Source organism: Vespa mandarinia, chromosome 12 (genome assembly GCF_050613455.1).
Source record: "Vespa mandarinia isolate Hongniang chromosome 12, ASM5061345v1, whole genome shotgun sequence".
NCBI lineage: Eukaryota > Metazoa > Arthropoda > Insecta > Hymenoptera > Vespidae > Vespa > Vespa mandarinia.
The window spans coordinates 5,351,977-5,369,064 of NC_140821.1; the positions used below are offsets into that span (position 1 = coordinate 5,351,977).

General features: G+C 32.2%; 3 protein-coding genes across 4 annotated transcripts; 1 reads left to right on the top strand and 2 right to left on the bottom strand.

The window, feature by feature from the left end:
* Window positions 1-47: 47 nt before the first annotated feature.
* Window positions 48-11,543, bottom strand: LOC118449625 (uncharacterized). Of its 2 annotated transcripts, none has more exons than XM_035884425.2 (3): window positions 10,863-11,543; window positions 312-636; window positions 48-186 (listed from the first exon to the last, which is right to left on the bottom strand). In XM_035884425.2, exons 1-3 carry the CDS (start codon window positions 10,882-10,884, stop codon window positions 147-149), a joined length of 387 nt encoding a protein of 128 aa, XP_035740318.1. In that variant the 5' UTR covers window positions 10,885-11,543; the 3' UTR covers window positions 48-146. The 2 variants fall into 2 exon arrangements, with proteins under 2 accessions (XP_035740318.1, XP_035740319.1); XM_035884426.2 differs by lacking the exon at window positions 10,863-11,543 and adding an exon at window positions 2,539-2,735.
* Window positions 11,076-16,605, bottom strand: LOC118449622 (arylalkylamine N-acetyltransferase 1). Its single transcript, XM_035884420.2, has 3 exons — window positions 16,286-16,605; window positions 15,776-16,045; window positions 11,076-15,306 (listed from the first exon to the last, which is right to left on the bottom strand). The coding sequence occupies exons 1-3, from the start codon at window positions 16,493-16,495 to the stop codon at window positions 15,148-15,150; spliced, it is 639 nt and encodes a 212-aa protein (XP_035740313.1). The 5' UTR covers window positions 16,496-16,605; the 3' UTR covers window positions 11,076-15,147.
* Window positions 12,128-14,220, top strand: LOC118449620 (cytoplasmic 60S subunit biogenesis factor ZNF622). Its single transcript, XM_035884417.2, has 3 exons — window positions 12,128-12,527; window positions 12,815-13,517; window positions 13,596-14,220. The coding sequence occupies exons 2-3, from the start codon at window positions 12,827-12,829 to the stop codon at window positions 14,072-14,074; spliced, it is 1,170 nt and encodes a 389-aa protein (XP_035740310.1). The 5' UTR covers window positions 12,128-12,527; window positions 12,815-12,826; the 3' UTR covers window positions 14,075-14,220.
* Window positions 16,606-17,088: the final 483 nt, after the last annotated feature.

Genomic DNA, 17,088 nt, shown 5'->3' on the forward strand with positions numbered 1-17,088 from the left:
TCCTTCTCACGTTTCCCAGCGGCAGTTTGATTGCTGTGTAGCGACGTTGCCAAGCAATTGCTACCCGATGGTAGCTCGTAACGTGTCGAGTCAGGATGGTTTTCGTTGTCCGCGGTAAGGTATGCCGCTCTACCCGCTGACAATAGTCACGTTTCTCTGAACGGTTGTAGCTTCCGATGCCTATTACTGTCAAATTAAAATCAATGTTACAATGTGATATCTATATTCATACTATAACAAAAAGTTTACAAATTGTATTCTTCCCTCCCAACCCCCCCTCTTTCTCTGTTTCTCTGTTTCTTTCTACAAACCTGGAAAATTTTGAGGTCCTGTGTTTAGGCAGGACCAGATGATTTAAAAATCGTTGGGTGATATCTTGATGCGGATTTTGCCTCGGTTTGATGGGCAGAGGGGGATATTCTTCAATGATCATACACGCTGCCTGTCCGTTTCTCGTGCCTCTAAGAATCCCTGGGAACCAGGTTGGTGCGATCGATTCACCGCTTGATCCTACCAAAGGATTGCACCGAACGAACGAGATGGTGCTGCCGTTTGTAAACCGTTTGGACGATGTCCTACTACCGCCGCCTTTCCTGTACACCGATCCTTTCTCTCTGGATGATATCCTGGATGTTTCTGTGAAAATAAAAAAACATCCTTTAAACGAATGATCAATCGTCACATATTCTTTCCCTTTTAATAATATTAAAATATACGCTCCTTTTATTCGTTACTTTTAGATCTAAATTAAAAAGGAAAAAGTCAATAATAAAATACCTGGCTTTCTAATCAGCTTATGTCAAAGAAGAAATGAATCAAAGTGTCGCATCATTCAATGACATATCAGATCGTTTTATGAATACCTAAACAGGATTTTTCTATTTTACTTAAACAAGCGTATTAATGAGGTATAAATGAAAGTGTGTTAAGCAGCTTTTTTTCTTTTCAATAGTATCCTTTGTCCATTCGTCTCGATGACTTGTAAATGAGGGTCTGCTAAAAGTTCTCGGGCAATGAAACATCGGTTAAGATTTTCATGATTCATTCATTTTTTTTTTCTTTTATTTTCTTTAGTCTTTACGGATATGTTCGTTTTGGATTTTGGGACAATAAATAATCACTGTTTGACTCATTTATTAATCGACTCATTAACGATTATCTGAATGATTCCCAAGAAACGCAGGCCATGCCAGGATCATCATAGCAAAGATCAAACGCGGACGCGTCCGTTAATGAAATTGGTCGATTACCGAAGAAAGATTCGAAGGAGACGGATGAGAAATACGTAATAAACTGAACTTCATGTTTATTGGGAAAGAAGAACAAATGAAATTATAACAGACGAATGTAATTTGGTCGTAACCAATGATCGAAAGATTTATCTTGTTTCTAAAGGATCGTTCATACGTATACACGCGTATCGATTGCATATATTTATGTATATACATATTTCGTGTATTTTTGGTTTTTCTGTTAATTCGAATGTTCTTAAAATATATACTGAATGGATTTTATTGACTTGTATGTAGTTGCTTTGCTTTCGTTATAATTTTATTATAAAAATTATAATAATAATAATAAGAAGAAAAAGAATAATAATAAAAGTTTAAATGTAATTTTATCATCTCGAAGATAATAATTTAAAACATCAAACAATAGTACTTATAACTTCTCAGATAGGTCTCTCGTGCAAACGCGATAAGGACAATGATCGGAGGAGTCGCTATTTTATATCGATCGATCATATGCAATTACGACGTTCTCGACGTTAATCGAACGAACGATAAATTCGTTATTTTTATTAAAGATATTATTTGCTAATTAAATAATACAAAAGATTTCAAAGCATGCCTTATTTTATATATATAATATATATATATATACATACATACATACATACATAAATATATATAAATATATATAAAGAATAAAGAAAGAAATATAGATAAAAAAGAAAAAAGAATTAATTTGTTTAAAGATGAAAGAAAAAGAAGATACCATTTTATTTGAATATTTGCTATTTCAGATTATATCTACTATAATATTCACATTATCGAAATACGGAAGAAACAGAGTTTACATCAACGTGCTATTCCTTAGATCGATATCATAGGAACGACATAATCGTCTATCATCTGAGGAATCATCATGAGGATGCTGTTAACATCAATCGATCCCTTCCAACCAAGATCCTTTGAAATTCTTGGATAACAAAATTCAATGGCAGGCCAAATAAGTATGTACTTTGAAGGAGAAGGAGAAGGAGAAGAAGAAGGAGAAGAAGAAGGAGAAGGAGAAGGAAGAGGAGGAAGAAGAGGAAGAGGAAGAAGAGGAGGGGAAAGATGGTTGCTTCGATCGAAGAACGATACATATACATGAAAATACAGAGAGAGAGAGAGAGAGTGAGAGAGAGAGAGAGAGAGAGAGAGAGAGAGAAAGAGAGAGAGAGAGAGAAGTAGCAAAGTAGGAGGCATGAGAAACAACTGAGTGCTATGTTATTGGGGTCGACGATGGTGGATTCGAGATCGAAGAAGTTACCTGCTCGGTATAGACGCATAAGTCGTGATTTGCGACAGTTGCTGTTGCTGCCGTTGGTGAGGATGCGATCTCGATCGCTGTTGGACCCGGCTCGACGTTTAACCAACGATTAGGATATTTGCGTTTTCCAAACGCGAAAGTAAGATTCACGGAGTGGATCAGAATAAAAAAAGATTGAGAAAGATAGAGAGAGAGAGAAAGAAAAGGGGTAACATAAAAAGAGAAAGAAAGAGAAAGAGATTGAAAGAGAGAGAGAGAGAGAGAGAAGAGAAATAGAAAGAAAAAGAGAAAGAGAGAAAGAGAGAGAGGGAGAGAGAGAGAGAGAGAAAGAGATGAGAGAGAGAGAGAAAGATAAATAATCAGAAAAAGGACGTCTTGCGTCTTTTTTCTATTGAACAATCGTTGACAATCGTCGACGTTTCAACTTCGACGAAGTTATTAATGTACCGACGATGGTGCCTGGTGCTAAACCTCTTCTCAACACACTCGCACACGCACATACACACACCGTACGTGCGGAGGATACAATCCCGTATTATAATTGTTTTGTCTACGTTGTTGCTGTTGTTACTGCTTGTTATTAGTATTGTTCTGTTGCTGCTGCTGTTGCTGCTGTTTCTCCTGCTGTTGTTACTGTTGCTAGTGCTGGTACTGCTACTCGCTTGTCTAACTCTCTAGCTTGTTCTAGCTCCTGACCGTAACTCGAATCACCGTTGTCGTGCGTACTCGTGGCTCTCTCGGCTCCCGGATCGGCCTACCTTGCGGCTCGGCTCCGATGGCCGCGCAGGCGTCCTCGATGCGGGAAAACGGAGCATATTGATCGAGCACCGCGACGACCGATCGGCCAACGCCGTCCTCATACACATACACATACACACGCACATTCATTCTCTCTCTCTCTCTCTCTCTCTCTCTCTCTCTCTCTCTCTCTCTCTCTCTCTCTCTCTCTCTCTCTCTCTCTCTCTCTCTCTTTCTATGTTCGAACATAGAGAAACATAGAATTGTTGAGATTAGAAGAAGAAGCATACCGAATTGACTTTTTCTAACGAAAGATCAGCCTGCCTTCAGGCAAGGTCGTTTCCTTGAAGATCATCTCATAAAGTATGCTTCAAGTATACTTCATATACTCTCTCCATAAGAATGAGAAAGAGAGAAAAAGAAAAAGAAGAACGTTGATCATTTCTCATTGTCAAGTATCAAAAACTCGGGTATAGGCGAACGTAATAGAAATTCGAAGAGTGTATATTAAACTACAAAAAGGAAAAGAGAGAAAAAAAATAGTTATGTCGGCCACGAGAATGGGGTTGTTAGCATTCGCCGAGGTTAAGTGTCCCCGATCGATGTCGTTAGCGACGCATGAATGATGGCACTTATTTACTCTTCTTTTTATTCGATTTCGAAGAAGAGTTCTCTCTCTCTCTCTCCCTGTCTCCTCCTTTCCCCTTCGCTTTGTTTAGATAGATAAATATTTTTTATCTTTTACATGACGTTAGATGGTATGTCACTATTTTTTATTTTATCTAATCATATGTTTCTAATCATAAAAAAACAAAGAAGATTTTAATCTCTTTAAGTATAATAGGCACGAATTTCCTGATGATGAAAATAGATCACTTGTATATAATTATCTCTTGGGATAATTGCTTGATATTTTTATGTTAGAGAGAAGCTTTGAGGGTAAAATAATAACAAGCGTATTCGAGTGGGTGGAACTTTATCATCCAGGCATTTAAATCACTCTCGGTAGATGATAACGTTTTATCACGTGTCGAACTTAACTATAAATTGAAATTGAATCGAATAAATGTTAATTATAATTTTCTCGCTAACGAACTATCATTGTTACTTGCGCCGCGAATGAATTTTTATTTTATTTATAAAGAAAAAGAAATACTTTCGCACATACATAAAATACATAAATATGTAAATACATAGTTAATACAAATTTATCATCTGTACATTTTATAAAGGCGATGCAAATGTTATTCTTATCTGTGGTGTTACACTTAACGCTATAATATAATTCTCATGTGCCCCTGGCTGTTTCAGTATGATAGAGGAGGAACCGGAACGGATGCAGCAAAGTTCAAGGTAAACGCAGGTGCGCAAGACGATTATGCTCAAAGCTATGTACCACCGTTCGATATTTTGCACCAGTCCTATTGCACGTGTAATGTATGCAACGACAATTTTAGGACATTTTTCTCTTTGCAACAAATAGTAAATATCTTTACATATGTGTCTGTGTATGTATAAAATATAAAAGATTAACCAATAAATATTATCGGAATTTTTAAAATATTTAAACAAAAGTTCACATTTAAATAATAACCACAATCTATTTAATGAAAATTGGTTCTTATATTAATACTGTTTATTCATATATTCTTGTTGTTGTTTTATTTAGATATATAATAATAATTTTGATATTATTAATTGGTCTTATCATTTATTATTGTCGTTATACTAGTGCTATTTATTTAGATATAAATTATTGAAAATTTAGAAATGATTAATTGTCCAATATACAATAATTCACTATTGCCGTTATATTAATGTTATTTATTTAAATGTTGTCATTATTTTATTTAAATGTAAAATACTGCAAATTCTGAAATTATTCATTGGTCCAATAATTTACTCTCTTGTCGTTTTATAAATATTATAATAGTGGCTATTGTTTATATGATTTTTATGCCGAAAAATATTGTAGATTTTCTTAAAAACAAAAAATTGAGAATGATTAACTCGTTCCTTTATAATACACCCTTTGATTTCGAAAAAATTTGCGTGAGAATGAGAAGCGAAAATTTATAGTTAGAAATCAGATATACATATATATGTATTTCGTAGTCGTTTGGATTCTCCGCTATGTATGTTCATTTACTGATAAATCTACGACAAATGCACAATGAAACTCGTTCGCAACGATATTCGAAAGGCTGACATACTTGCGCGCATAAGGTTTGCAATGAATTCGGAGAAAGTAACCTCGCAAGTCGTGTAAAATCATGTATTCTTTTCCTTTTTCGTCTTGTTTTTTAAATAATAACACTATGTCTTTTTCAAGCGAAAAAAAAAAGAAAAAAGAAAAAAGAAAAAAAAAAAAGAAAAGACCAAGATTTTATAGGTCATTGTATTATTCTTCTCTTTTTTAACGTCGATCATAAATTTGAATTCGTTATCTACTCGAAAAATCAATGAAACACACACACGCACACACATCTCTTTCTTACTTGTTGAATATTTATTCATCAAATTTCTAATTAATAACCCGTGTAAATAAACGGAGAATAACGGTCTTTTTGTTTCTTTCTAAAGAAAAATAAATAAATAAACGAATAAATAAAAGACTAAGAAGATATTGATATTAAATATAGATATTGAAAAATTATCGAGAATTTCTTTTTTATTTATAAATTGAGATAACATACTTCCGTTCGAACTTGACAAAAACTAACGAATGTAAGTACGTACATTATTGCATCAGCTGTTCAAGCTGATTTTGTTTCTATGTATGAATATACATGCGGCTTTCGATCAACGAACGTATATTTATCTTTCCGGTCGAAGGAATTGATACGACGTTGAACCCTCTCTTCGTTATTATAGGAACAAAATTTATGCAATGATATGCTAATTATTTTAACGATAGTCACGTTTATTTCTTTAGTTGTGTATGCGTGGACGACCAGACTTTTAAAAACAAACTTCTTCAATCTATATAGTTTTGTTAATTAAAGGTTGAAATATATTCAGAATATCTAATATTTAATCGTTTGTACGAGAAGGTATACGTCGCTTATTTAACAATAACAGCATTAATATAATGCAGCGAAGTTTTACAAAACTTCCTGTATATCTTTGTCATCATTAACCGATGATGATGTCTATCGAAATATTAGTACAACACAATATCATTATTCGCAATTCTTCATTACTTTAAACACAATGATTACTTCGTATGTATATACATATATCTATTCATTCGCATACACATACCAATGTTTAGATATAGAGACAATCAAGTCAAGAATTTATCTTTGATGTATTTAGTTTTTAACATATTTTCGCCAAAAAATCTGAACGGAAAGTTTGTTTTCACTGATATTCAACAGACTTTGAAACATATCTCTCTCTCTCTCTCTCTCTCTCTCTCTCTCTCTCTCTCTCTCTCTCTCTCTCTCCTCTATATATATATATATATCTTTCTCTCTCTTTCTCTCTTTTCTTTTTCCCCCTCTTATTTTCATTAGTGAACACCGAAACTAGATATTAATTAATTTACATGTTTATATTATATAATAAACCAAATTGATCGTATTCTTTCATAAATGTTTCGTATAAGAAGAACGTTCATTTTATAGTCGAAGTAATGAAGTTTTTCCATATTTTCATGTTCATAATGAAATTAGCTTGAAGCGAAACTTCGTTTCTTTTTCTTTTTTCTTTTTCTTTTGTAAAATTTCTTCTTCAAAATTCTCGTTTGAGAATCACTGCCGTATCGATCGAAGAGTATTATTTTGCATCGCTATCAATGGTCTCTACGCAAACTTAAGGGTCAAAGCAGGCCATCTTATGTTACAGATAATGAAAAGAGAAAAAGAAAAGAAAGAAAGAGAAAGAAAGAGAGAGAAAGAGAGAGAAAGGGAAGGAGAAAAAATGAAAAGAAAAAATAATCCGAGTCGGGGAGTGAAAGTTCATATACACATATATAGCTGTTTTGTCAGCTCGTTCTTCTAGTCTTTTATCATATTAGGAACGTTACATAGTTTGATTGAGTTTTTAGACATATCGAGATTTCCCTTTTCTAAAGAAATCGTAATAGAAACCAATTCTTCATTTAATTATAGATTGCATTAATTGTAATAAAGTTTATCGAAGATTAGACATACATATATAGCGCTATTCTGCTTAAATCGTTAGAGGTTAACGTTAATATTGAAATTACATTGACAATAAAAATATGTTCGGATTCAGGTAAATTACATGTTTATGATTTCGAGTGAATATTCTATGATGTTTATATATATATATATACATAACAATTTGTAGATCTTTCTTGTTAATTGACCTTCCAATATTTAATTAATGTTGAAACTGTTATTATATATAAATTTTTTTTTCCTTTGAACTACTGTTAATAATCTATAGATCTTTCCTGTTATCTGACCTTCCAGTATTTGAATTGTGTTATGTTGGATTTGTTATTGTCTTTTTACTGATAATTTACTAGGACACATTTATATATATATTGTATATAATTTAAATATTTATATATAGATAATTTTGAATATAAGAAATATTGAAAATAGAAAAATATATAATATCAAAATAATCACTATATAATAGAAAAGATCTCAACTCTTGAATTTTGAACGATATTTATATTCATATTGAATTGATTAAAATAGGATACTCTGTTAAAATATTCTCCTCATCTTTTGGTATAGCGTTATTATAGCATAAGCGCAGTTCCAGAAATAAGTACCATTACTCATATGCATAACTCTATTTTCTCTTCTCTGTAACCACAAGCACATTGAGTATAGGGATGTTCACCTAATGTAAGTGTATTTGCATTGGAACGATATAACGAGAATGGTTTGCCGGCCAAACTTTCCAATTCGACTGTTTTCATATTTCTACACATGTGACTTTGTAACGTGTTCTCACCGTATTCGTATGGATTCGTAAAGTCATTTCGAAATTATTATACATACGAAGATGCAGAAACATTTCCTTTCTAATTTCCTTCAAGAGAATTTCGTTGTACATGCATCCCTATGTACTTAATAATGTATACGATGTACATACTTAAATATCGAAAGTGAGTTTACATATTCTCGGGTAAATAACTCTCTCTAGCTATTTATGTAATTGTAAGATTAAAAAAATTCTAACCTTATCGAAAACATGTGAATTGCATGTTTGCATATATATATAATAAAAATTAAATAAGATATTACTATGTATTTGAAAATGTTAAATGACGTATTACCATTAATTTATATTGGAATCGTACGATATAGATAAATTATTATTCAGAGTAAACAAATACAACAGACTCAATATCAAACAGCTTTGTATATATTATATTGTACAAATAATATTTGTACAATCTCGATCGAACGCGTACGAGAACAAGAACGAGTTATGTTAAAATAAGTTAGAAACGTTCTACGATCAAATTCGAATTATTTTAATGAAATCTGAAAAGATTATAGCAGGTGTTCGAGAGATAGAAACGCTTTAATACGTTTATGAGTATTTTCGAATTTCAAATTAAATTTCAAAGTTAGGTCACTTCTAAACATTGAAATTGTTTAGAAGTGACCTAACTTATTTACTGATAGAACGGCATCAAATAAAGTGGAAAATTGAATATTTATTAACATCGTCATTTTCTTATCGATAACATATATACAAAAAAAAACCGAGGAAAAAAATATGATTATATAAGACCTTGAATCGATAATAATCAAACGTAGATACACCTATCTATAAAAATTCGTATACAACGTTCGCTTTGTTCTCAAATTTAAATTGAAATAATTTACAGTGACCTAATGTATTTAGCGATAGAACGATGTCGATGATTTCTCAAAATGAAAAATTTTATTAACAACGCTTTTGTCTTATCGATTACGTACTCAAAATGTAATTGTCTGGCTTCGAAACGATAATAATTACTAATAAATACCAAATTTACTGAATATACTGACAAAATGACCTTCGTTCTGTAAACATTTCTCTTTCGCCATGGAATTAGAAAAATTGACAAAAATAATAGCATATAATTTACATATATACTAAAGGTAATATATGTAAATACTTAAATACAACGTCGTGCATCGATAAAAATAATGAAAATTTAATAGTATGCTTTTTAAGCCTTTCACAAGAATGAATTTAAAACAGTAGAATCTTTAATCTCCACCAATAATGGCTTCGGAATGGATCGCCATTAGTTCACGTTACGGATTTGATTTTCCTTGTTCCGTAATAAAAATGACGAAGCAATTTCTTTGGTTATACAAACTGCTAATTATGATCGTTGTGTTCGTGATTCGACATCTTCCCCTCATCATCATATCGTATCACGTTCGATAATAATCGTTGGTTTGGACTTTTGATTGGAATACAATCGATACTTTCTAACCTCTAACGAAACAAAATATTTTATATATAAAAAAAAAAAAATAATAATAATAATAGAGATAGAGATAGAGATGGAGATAGAGATAGAAATAGAGAGAGACAAAAAAGAAAGCAATGTACGTAATAAAAAAAAAAAAAAAAAAAAAACCTATAAGATCGTTGATAAATTCATAAATATAATTTTTGTAACCTCAAAATTATTTACCGTTTCTTCATTGTGCGTTAAGTAATAGATATTAACGTTGATTTCAAAGATGATACTGAATGTTAGTATATAGCGAACGAAAACTAAAACTTAATACGATGATAACGTTTATTAAGATAATATTCGTCATTTTTATTATAATGGAATGATCGTTGATAAAATACGTGGTTATAAAAGCATGAGGCGGATGTTTCCGGTAGGAAATATATATGTACGGTATATACATACGCATGTATATACCGTGAGACGATGAGAAAAATATAGAGGTGTTACGTCAAAAGTCGAAAGCGGATCTCGTCGATGATCTTTTCTTATTATACGTAAGTAAGTGAGTACGTAAGAAGACGAAGAAGATTAAAAAGAAGAAGAAGAAGGAGAATGAAAGAGGAAGGAGAAGAAATCTTTGATATACGAAGAGGAAGAAGCGATTAACTAGTGTGTGCTAGAAAGAGAGATACAGGGAAATAGAGCACGAGAATGAACGATGATGAGAGTTAGAAGAGAGAGAGAAAGAGGGAAAGAGAGAGAGAAAGAGAGAGAGAAAGAGAGAGAAAGAGAGAGAGAAAGAGAGAGAGAAAGAGAGAGAGAGAGAGAGAGAGAGAGAGAGAGAGAGAGAGAGGGAAGAGTACTTTTAAAAAGATAAAGAATGAGAAAAGCAACATCGATTTCCGCGTAAAGGCAAGAGTCTCGCAAATCGGTGCACGTTCTCGTCTCCAAAATGGCTGATCGCTAAAATTAGCATTCGACGAGAGGACGGGAGAAAGAAAGAGAGAAAGAGAAAGAGAGAGATAGGCGAGAAGGTTAGAGAGCGGGAGGATTGGTGGGGATAAAGGGGAAGGGAAAACTCGATAAGGAGAAAAACGGTGTGTGTGCGTGTGCGTGCCTTTCTCCATCTCGCATAAAGAAAATAACGAACGAATAAATAATTAAATAAATAAATAAAAAAGAAGATCCTTACCTTGTCGTCGAAGAAAAGTCATATAAAATGGTATCGCCCTGCTGGACGGCCGCCTTCTAGCGTGAAAATATGAGTCGCAGCGACGTTGAGCGTCGAGACAGATGGATTGCCCTAACGAAGGGTACACCAGCTTTGTCGTTATGTCTCGTAGAATGTTAGTACTTCTTTCTTCCTCAACGATCGTGAACCGTCGCAAGAATGTCGTCGTTCTCCTCTTTCTCAACTTCTTTTTTTTTTATATACTCTCGACGAGCACTCGTCGCTCGTATCCGATCAGGGCGTGTTGCTCACTATCACCGTGACTCCTTTCTAGATAACTTTTCCTACGAAAAACTTATATCGGATTTTTATTTGCCACGAGAAACGCAAATTTTTATGCAGCTCGAATAAGTTCTATCTTTCTTTCTTTCTTTCTCTCTTTCTTTCTCTCTCTCTCTTTTTCTCTATCTTTATCTCTCTCTTTTTTTCTTTCTTTCTTTCTCTCTCTCTCCCACTCTTTCTCTCTCTCTTCTCTTTCTCTTTCGGTGGATGGTAACCTCTTCGTAATTCTCTAACGCTTATAAACACGCTGAGATTCACGCTATCTTTCTTCTTTATCTATTATATTATATATCGCGTTCCTTCTCTTGTATGTTTCTTTGCAACGTGTTCCTTTGAAAAAAACGCTCCGACTTACTAGGCGACTACTGCCTGAATACAACTGCGAGCTTCGAGCAATTCCAGGACCGTCGCTCGACCCTTGACACCCCCTGGCGATATACCATTTAACTCTCCTTTCCCCACTCTATCTCACACACCCACTCAACACAGCCATGCTCGTTTTCGTTGTTCTGCCATTGGCCTTCTCCTTAGTTTTTTTCTAGTTCTTTTTTAGTATTGGCATTTCGTATTGTTCCAATTCTTCGATTATTTTCCCTTTCTCTCTTTCTTTCTCTCTCTCTTTCTTCTTTTATCCAATAGGATTTAAGAAACACTCTTGAGATTTCGATTTTTCCTTATCCGGTTCCGTAACTTTATATGTTTTTTTTTTTTCTTTTTATTTCTTTCGCAATTGCATCGATATTTATCGTTATTTTCTTCGAAAGGTATCTTTTCTTTTTTTTTTCTTTTTTCATTTCTTTTTTTTTAATTCTTTTGGAAATTTTATCATTAATCGTAATTATTTTTTTTTTTAAATAGAAAGAAAAATATTATGGCAGAATCAATAAAATTTTTTAATAGAGATAAAAGAACATTGCGCAAAGAATCCTTAAAATTTGTTCTTTAAGGCTTTTAATTGCTTAAAGGCTTGTGACTCGTGTGTAACTAAGAAAATTTTTTTATGTAAATCCTTGTAAACTTATTGGCTGTTATGAAACAGCCTTAAAGTTCGACTTGTTACGGCCCTGATTGTCGATATAGAAATAATAATATATATATAACAGAATATATATGTATGGTGTATATACAATGATATGCTTGTGCGCCTTCCTCTGATGCCGCTACGCATATTGTAATCGTCGCCGTAAGAACATTAAATTTGCAGAAGAGTTGAAATTTATGAATAATTTGTTGTTGGTATTGTTAATACACCATAGAATATAATTAAAAAGAGAAGTGGAAAAAAGATTTGCATATTATTCTAACTTCAGTGTTAATTGATAAGCAACTACTGCATACGAGACGGTAATTATACATCTTTTCATATAATTGTGAAATATCTTGAAATATTGTCCCTCACAATAAAGCTTAGTATTTGTAATGTTTACTGGCCTTACGCAGATACGTATAAAGAATTTAGTTTTTATAATGGTTCTCTGCCATTTTGTATAATATATTTAAAAAATTAATAAAATTGCAAAAACGTTATAGTATAAGTTTGTCGTAATATTCAAGTTATATTTTAACTTTAGATTCTAAGTTATAATTTAAGTCAAACAATTTTTGAATTATATTTTTATATATATATATAGGAAATAGAAAACATGAGTTTGCCGTTCACATGTATAACCTGCCGTGTGGCTTTTAAAGATCTCGAGATCCAAAGACAACATTATAAATCCGATTGGCATAGATATAATTTAAAAAGAAAAGTAGCAGATTTGCCACCTGTTACGGTAGAAGATTTTCAAAAAAGGGTTATTGCCCAACGTAACCAAAATGATAAGTCACTAGAAGAAAATATGTATTGTGGAGTGTGCGGTAAAACATTCAGTACCAAAAATCAATATGTAAATCATTTATCATCTAAGAAACATAGAGAGAAGTTATTAAAATTAGATATACCTTATTCTGGATCCGAAGATGAGAGTACGGTAGATGATTCAGCTTTATCAGCTTCTGTAATATCTTCTATCTCAAATGCTACAACTGTTAAAACAGCTGAAATTGGTAATCATAGTCAAAGAACTGTAGACGATATGGATATTGATTCTGATGTTGAATCTGTAGATTCTGATGAATGGATTGAAGATACAGATAATCCTATCAAGAATAACAATTGTTTGTTTTGTAAAAATCACAGTCGATCCATAGTACGAAACTTGAGACATATGACAATGGCACATTCCTTTTTTATACCTGATCCAGAATATTGTATAGATATCAAAGGTTTGCTTACTTATTTAGGAGAAAAAATATATGCTAACTATATGTGCATTTGGTGTAATGATTCCGGTAAGTGTATCTGTTCATTTGATAATTATAAAATTTATTTTATTTGATTAAGTATTAAAATAAATATTGTTTAAACAGGAAAAGCATTTCAAAGCGTCGAATCAGTCAAGGCACATATGATCGACAAAGGTCATTGTAAAATGTTGCATGAGGGTGATGCACTTGTAGAATATGCACAGTTTTATGACTACTCTTCCAGTTATCCTGATGTAGAAACATCAGATCCAGATGCAGAAGTTGAAATACCTGAACTAGATGATACTGATTATCAACTAGTTTTACCATCTGGTAATGTGATTGGTCATCGATCTTTAATGAGATATTATAAACAAAGTTTAAATCCAAATAGAACCGTTGCTATATCTAAAAACGATAAATTACGTAATATAATATCACAATATAAAGCTTTAGGATGGATCGATACAAAGAAGGAAATAGCTGTTAAAAAAGCTAGAGATATTAAATTTATGCAAAGAATACAAGCTAAATATACTTTAAAATTAAATTTGAAAGCAAACAAGTTACAACAGCACTTTAGACCACAAGTTAATTTTTAAATGTGATTCAAAACATCAAAATTATTCAATCATATGATTCACAGCTATGTAAATGAAATATTGTATTATTGGTACATGTAGCTATATGCTTTATCAACTGTAATTAATTTACATTTTGTAAAAATGTAATTATTATTTAAATTAAAATAAACATTATAATTTGCAGTTTTTTGCTTAAAGTCACCCATATGTTATGTAGAATGAAATAAAAAGTTTGTTCTAAAGATACATTATACGATATAAATTATTATAAACTTTATTTGGCGGATATTCTTACAAAATAATGTATACATTTCTCATAACACGTGACACCGACAAAAATACTATTTCTCATAATTTGTATAATTATTTGCGAATGGACCCGTCATCTTGTAATTCGTATTTATATTCGTATATCTTACTGTACATTAAATTTTTCGTTTTGTTCGAGAGATAAAATGTACAGATCATGTAAACTTTCTGTGTCTCGTGCTTTACCAACGGTTGCAACGAAAACGTAAGTTTGTTTTTTGAAACACGTTAAACGTTATATACTGTCTCTTTCGTTTTCGTATATTGCCATTAGAAAACAAATAATTTTTCATTATATGCTTATATATTATAACTTTCCATCAGACTATTGTCTTTAGTGATGTACACATCATTATGATATAATCTCTTATAATATTTAACGAATTCATATATAGATATTTTATTATATATGTATATATATATATATATGTATATATATATATAGACATTTTACATACGCAACCCCTTTGTTAAGCAGAATTAGAATCAATAATTTTTTTAACTTTCCTGAATCAACAATATGTAAAAACGATCGTCAATAGTTGTTATTAGAATTGTTGAGCTCAGAATTTTATAACTTTGCTTGGAACACATAGACCAGGGCCAGTAAATGATTTTTTGGATTATTGATTTATACGTTCTAAGCAAAATGCGTGCTCCAGCTTTTCCACATTTAATTATTGTATAGACATATATGCATCTTTTTACGTCATCAACAAGTATATTAGAGAACTGTTATTGTCACAACGATACATATACTTTACATAGGATAATATACCTGTCTAATGCAACAGTTTTACCATCAGTTTTACTGCTTGATGAGGTGGTTCCGGTCTGATGTTCTCCGGAAGATCCGTGTAAGGAATCTCTGCTTCGACTTGAAAGCCATGCTTTAAACAAACTTTTTGAGAATACATACCAGTTGCATCGGCTTTAAATACCTGCGAATGTAAATAGAAATAATTCGTTTGATAAGAAATTCAAATATTCATTGAAATCGTATACAACGAGAATACCTTCCAGAAAAAGACAACAATGAGAGTGCATTTTGTAATTTACACCTTTGTAAATGAAAATCATCCCATGCATATTAAGTGAAGTACATGCTGAAACAAAAAAAAAATTGTGTACTTCATAAAAGATATCGTGTCGAGGCACACGTACAAATATATATGTGCTAAATGAACATAGTAAAAGTCTATATATCGATATATTATTATCGTCGTTTTTAATTACGTGGTAAATGACGGATCGCGGGTCGTTTAAAATAATAGTTCAATTATAAATAAACACTTAACGACATCAAGTCATGCGTTTACACACAAGCACTTAACATTCATTCCATTTGACATTCATAATGCTTTATATTTTTCATAAAACGTTTCAAGTATATGTTATCTCAATCGTTACCTTGAAACCAGCTTTCCTTGCAACTTCAAGACTATCCGACATCAAGACATTTGCCAAGCCTTTCCCGCGAAAATTTTCGTCGACGCTTAAAATACGACATTCGAATAATTCCTGCACGTTGTATTTCCAAAATAGATTGACCTTTTTGTTAACTTTATAGAGCTGTCCGAAAATCTTTTTAAATTGTTTGTCATCTATCTCCTCAAGTCGTCGACTGGCTTCATCCCTTTCCTCCTCGTTCAAGACACCATTTAGAGCCATACCTGCTATCTGTTATTAAAAATGTTTTTCTTTATTTTCTTTTCGACAATCTTATCTCTAAAGAAAAATCTTTCGAATAATTTCGCAAACGTGTAAATCAATCGAGAGAGAAATATTTCTGTTAAAATTTACAAGGGGTAATTTAAAGAAAAGAAAAAAAAAACCGCGGGAAAGGATAGGAGCATTCAAACGTACGGAATAGAATGATTTGCTTCGAGTGTAGTCAATCGTCATAGAGAATAAACTTACAGTTCCATTTTCGGTCACTAGCATTCTGGAGTATCCCTGCTTCAAAGTCAATAGACAATGTCTCTCGAGTTCGAAATGAGATTCTCCTTTTTTGCATAATCCAATAGCATGATTCAATGGTTCATCCGCGAAGAAGTTCCATTTCAAATGATTAATTGCATCGGCGAAACGATCCTCTGGAATCTCAGCGATTGTTAAATTATCAGACATCTTTGAGCTGGGCGGAGAACAAATTTTACGCGCACTGAAAGGAATTTTCACACGCGCATCTCCGTAACTAAAGAGGGTTGTATCGTATGAGGAGAGAGAGAGAGAGAAAGAGAGAGAAAGAAAAAGAGGTTCATATATTGATTGACCCAGTTCAAGAAAGTTCACTTCCCTACGATTATTATTAAACAATAGCTAGGCAATGACGTCTTTATTACCAAAGGGTCAAATTCTCTACAAGAAGGAAAATCGATAATTTAACTTTTCTTTTTTTCTTTTCTTTTTTTTTTTTTCTATACAGTTTAAAGGATATTAATTCACAGCTATCTAAAATCATGTTCATGCGCATGCTTTTCGCTTAACGATTTATTAATAAATAAATTTGTATTCGTCTTTTTATCGAAGAATTAATTAAGGTTAATAAGGGTGCTAAATTATCTTTAGTACTCGTTGTAATTAATGGAATTTAAAGAGGTCGTAGGAGGGTTGGAAGAATATAATGTAATAAACGTTAGCGATGGTAAATAGTATTGACATGTATATTTTTTATTAATGATAAAATATTACCGAATATTTGACGAAGAAACTATCAAATT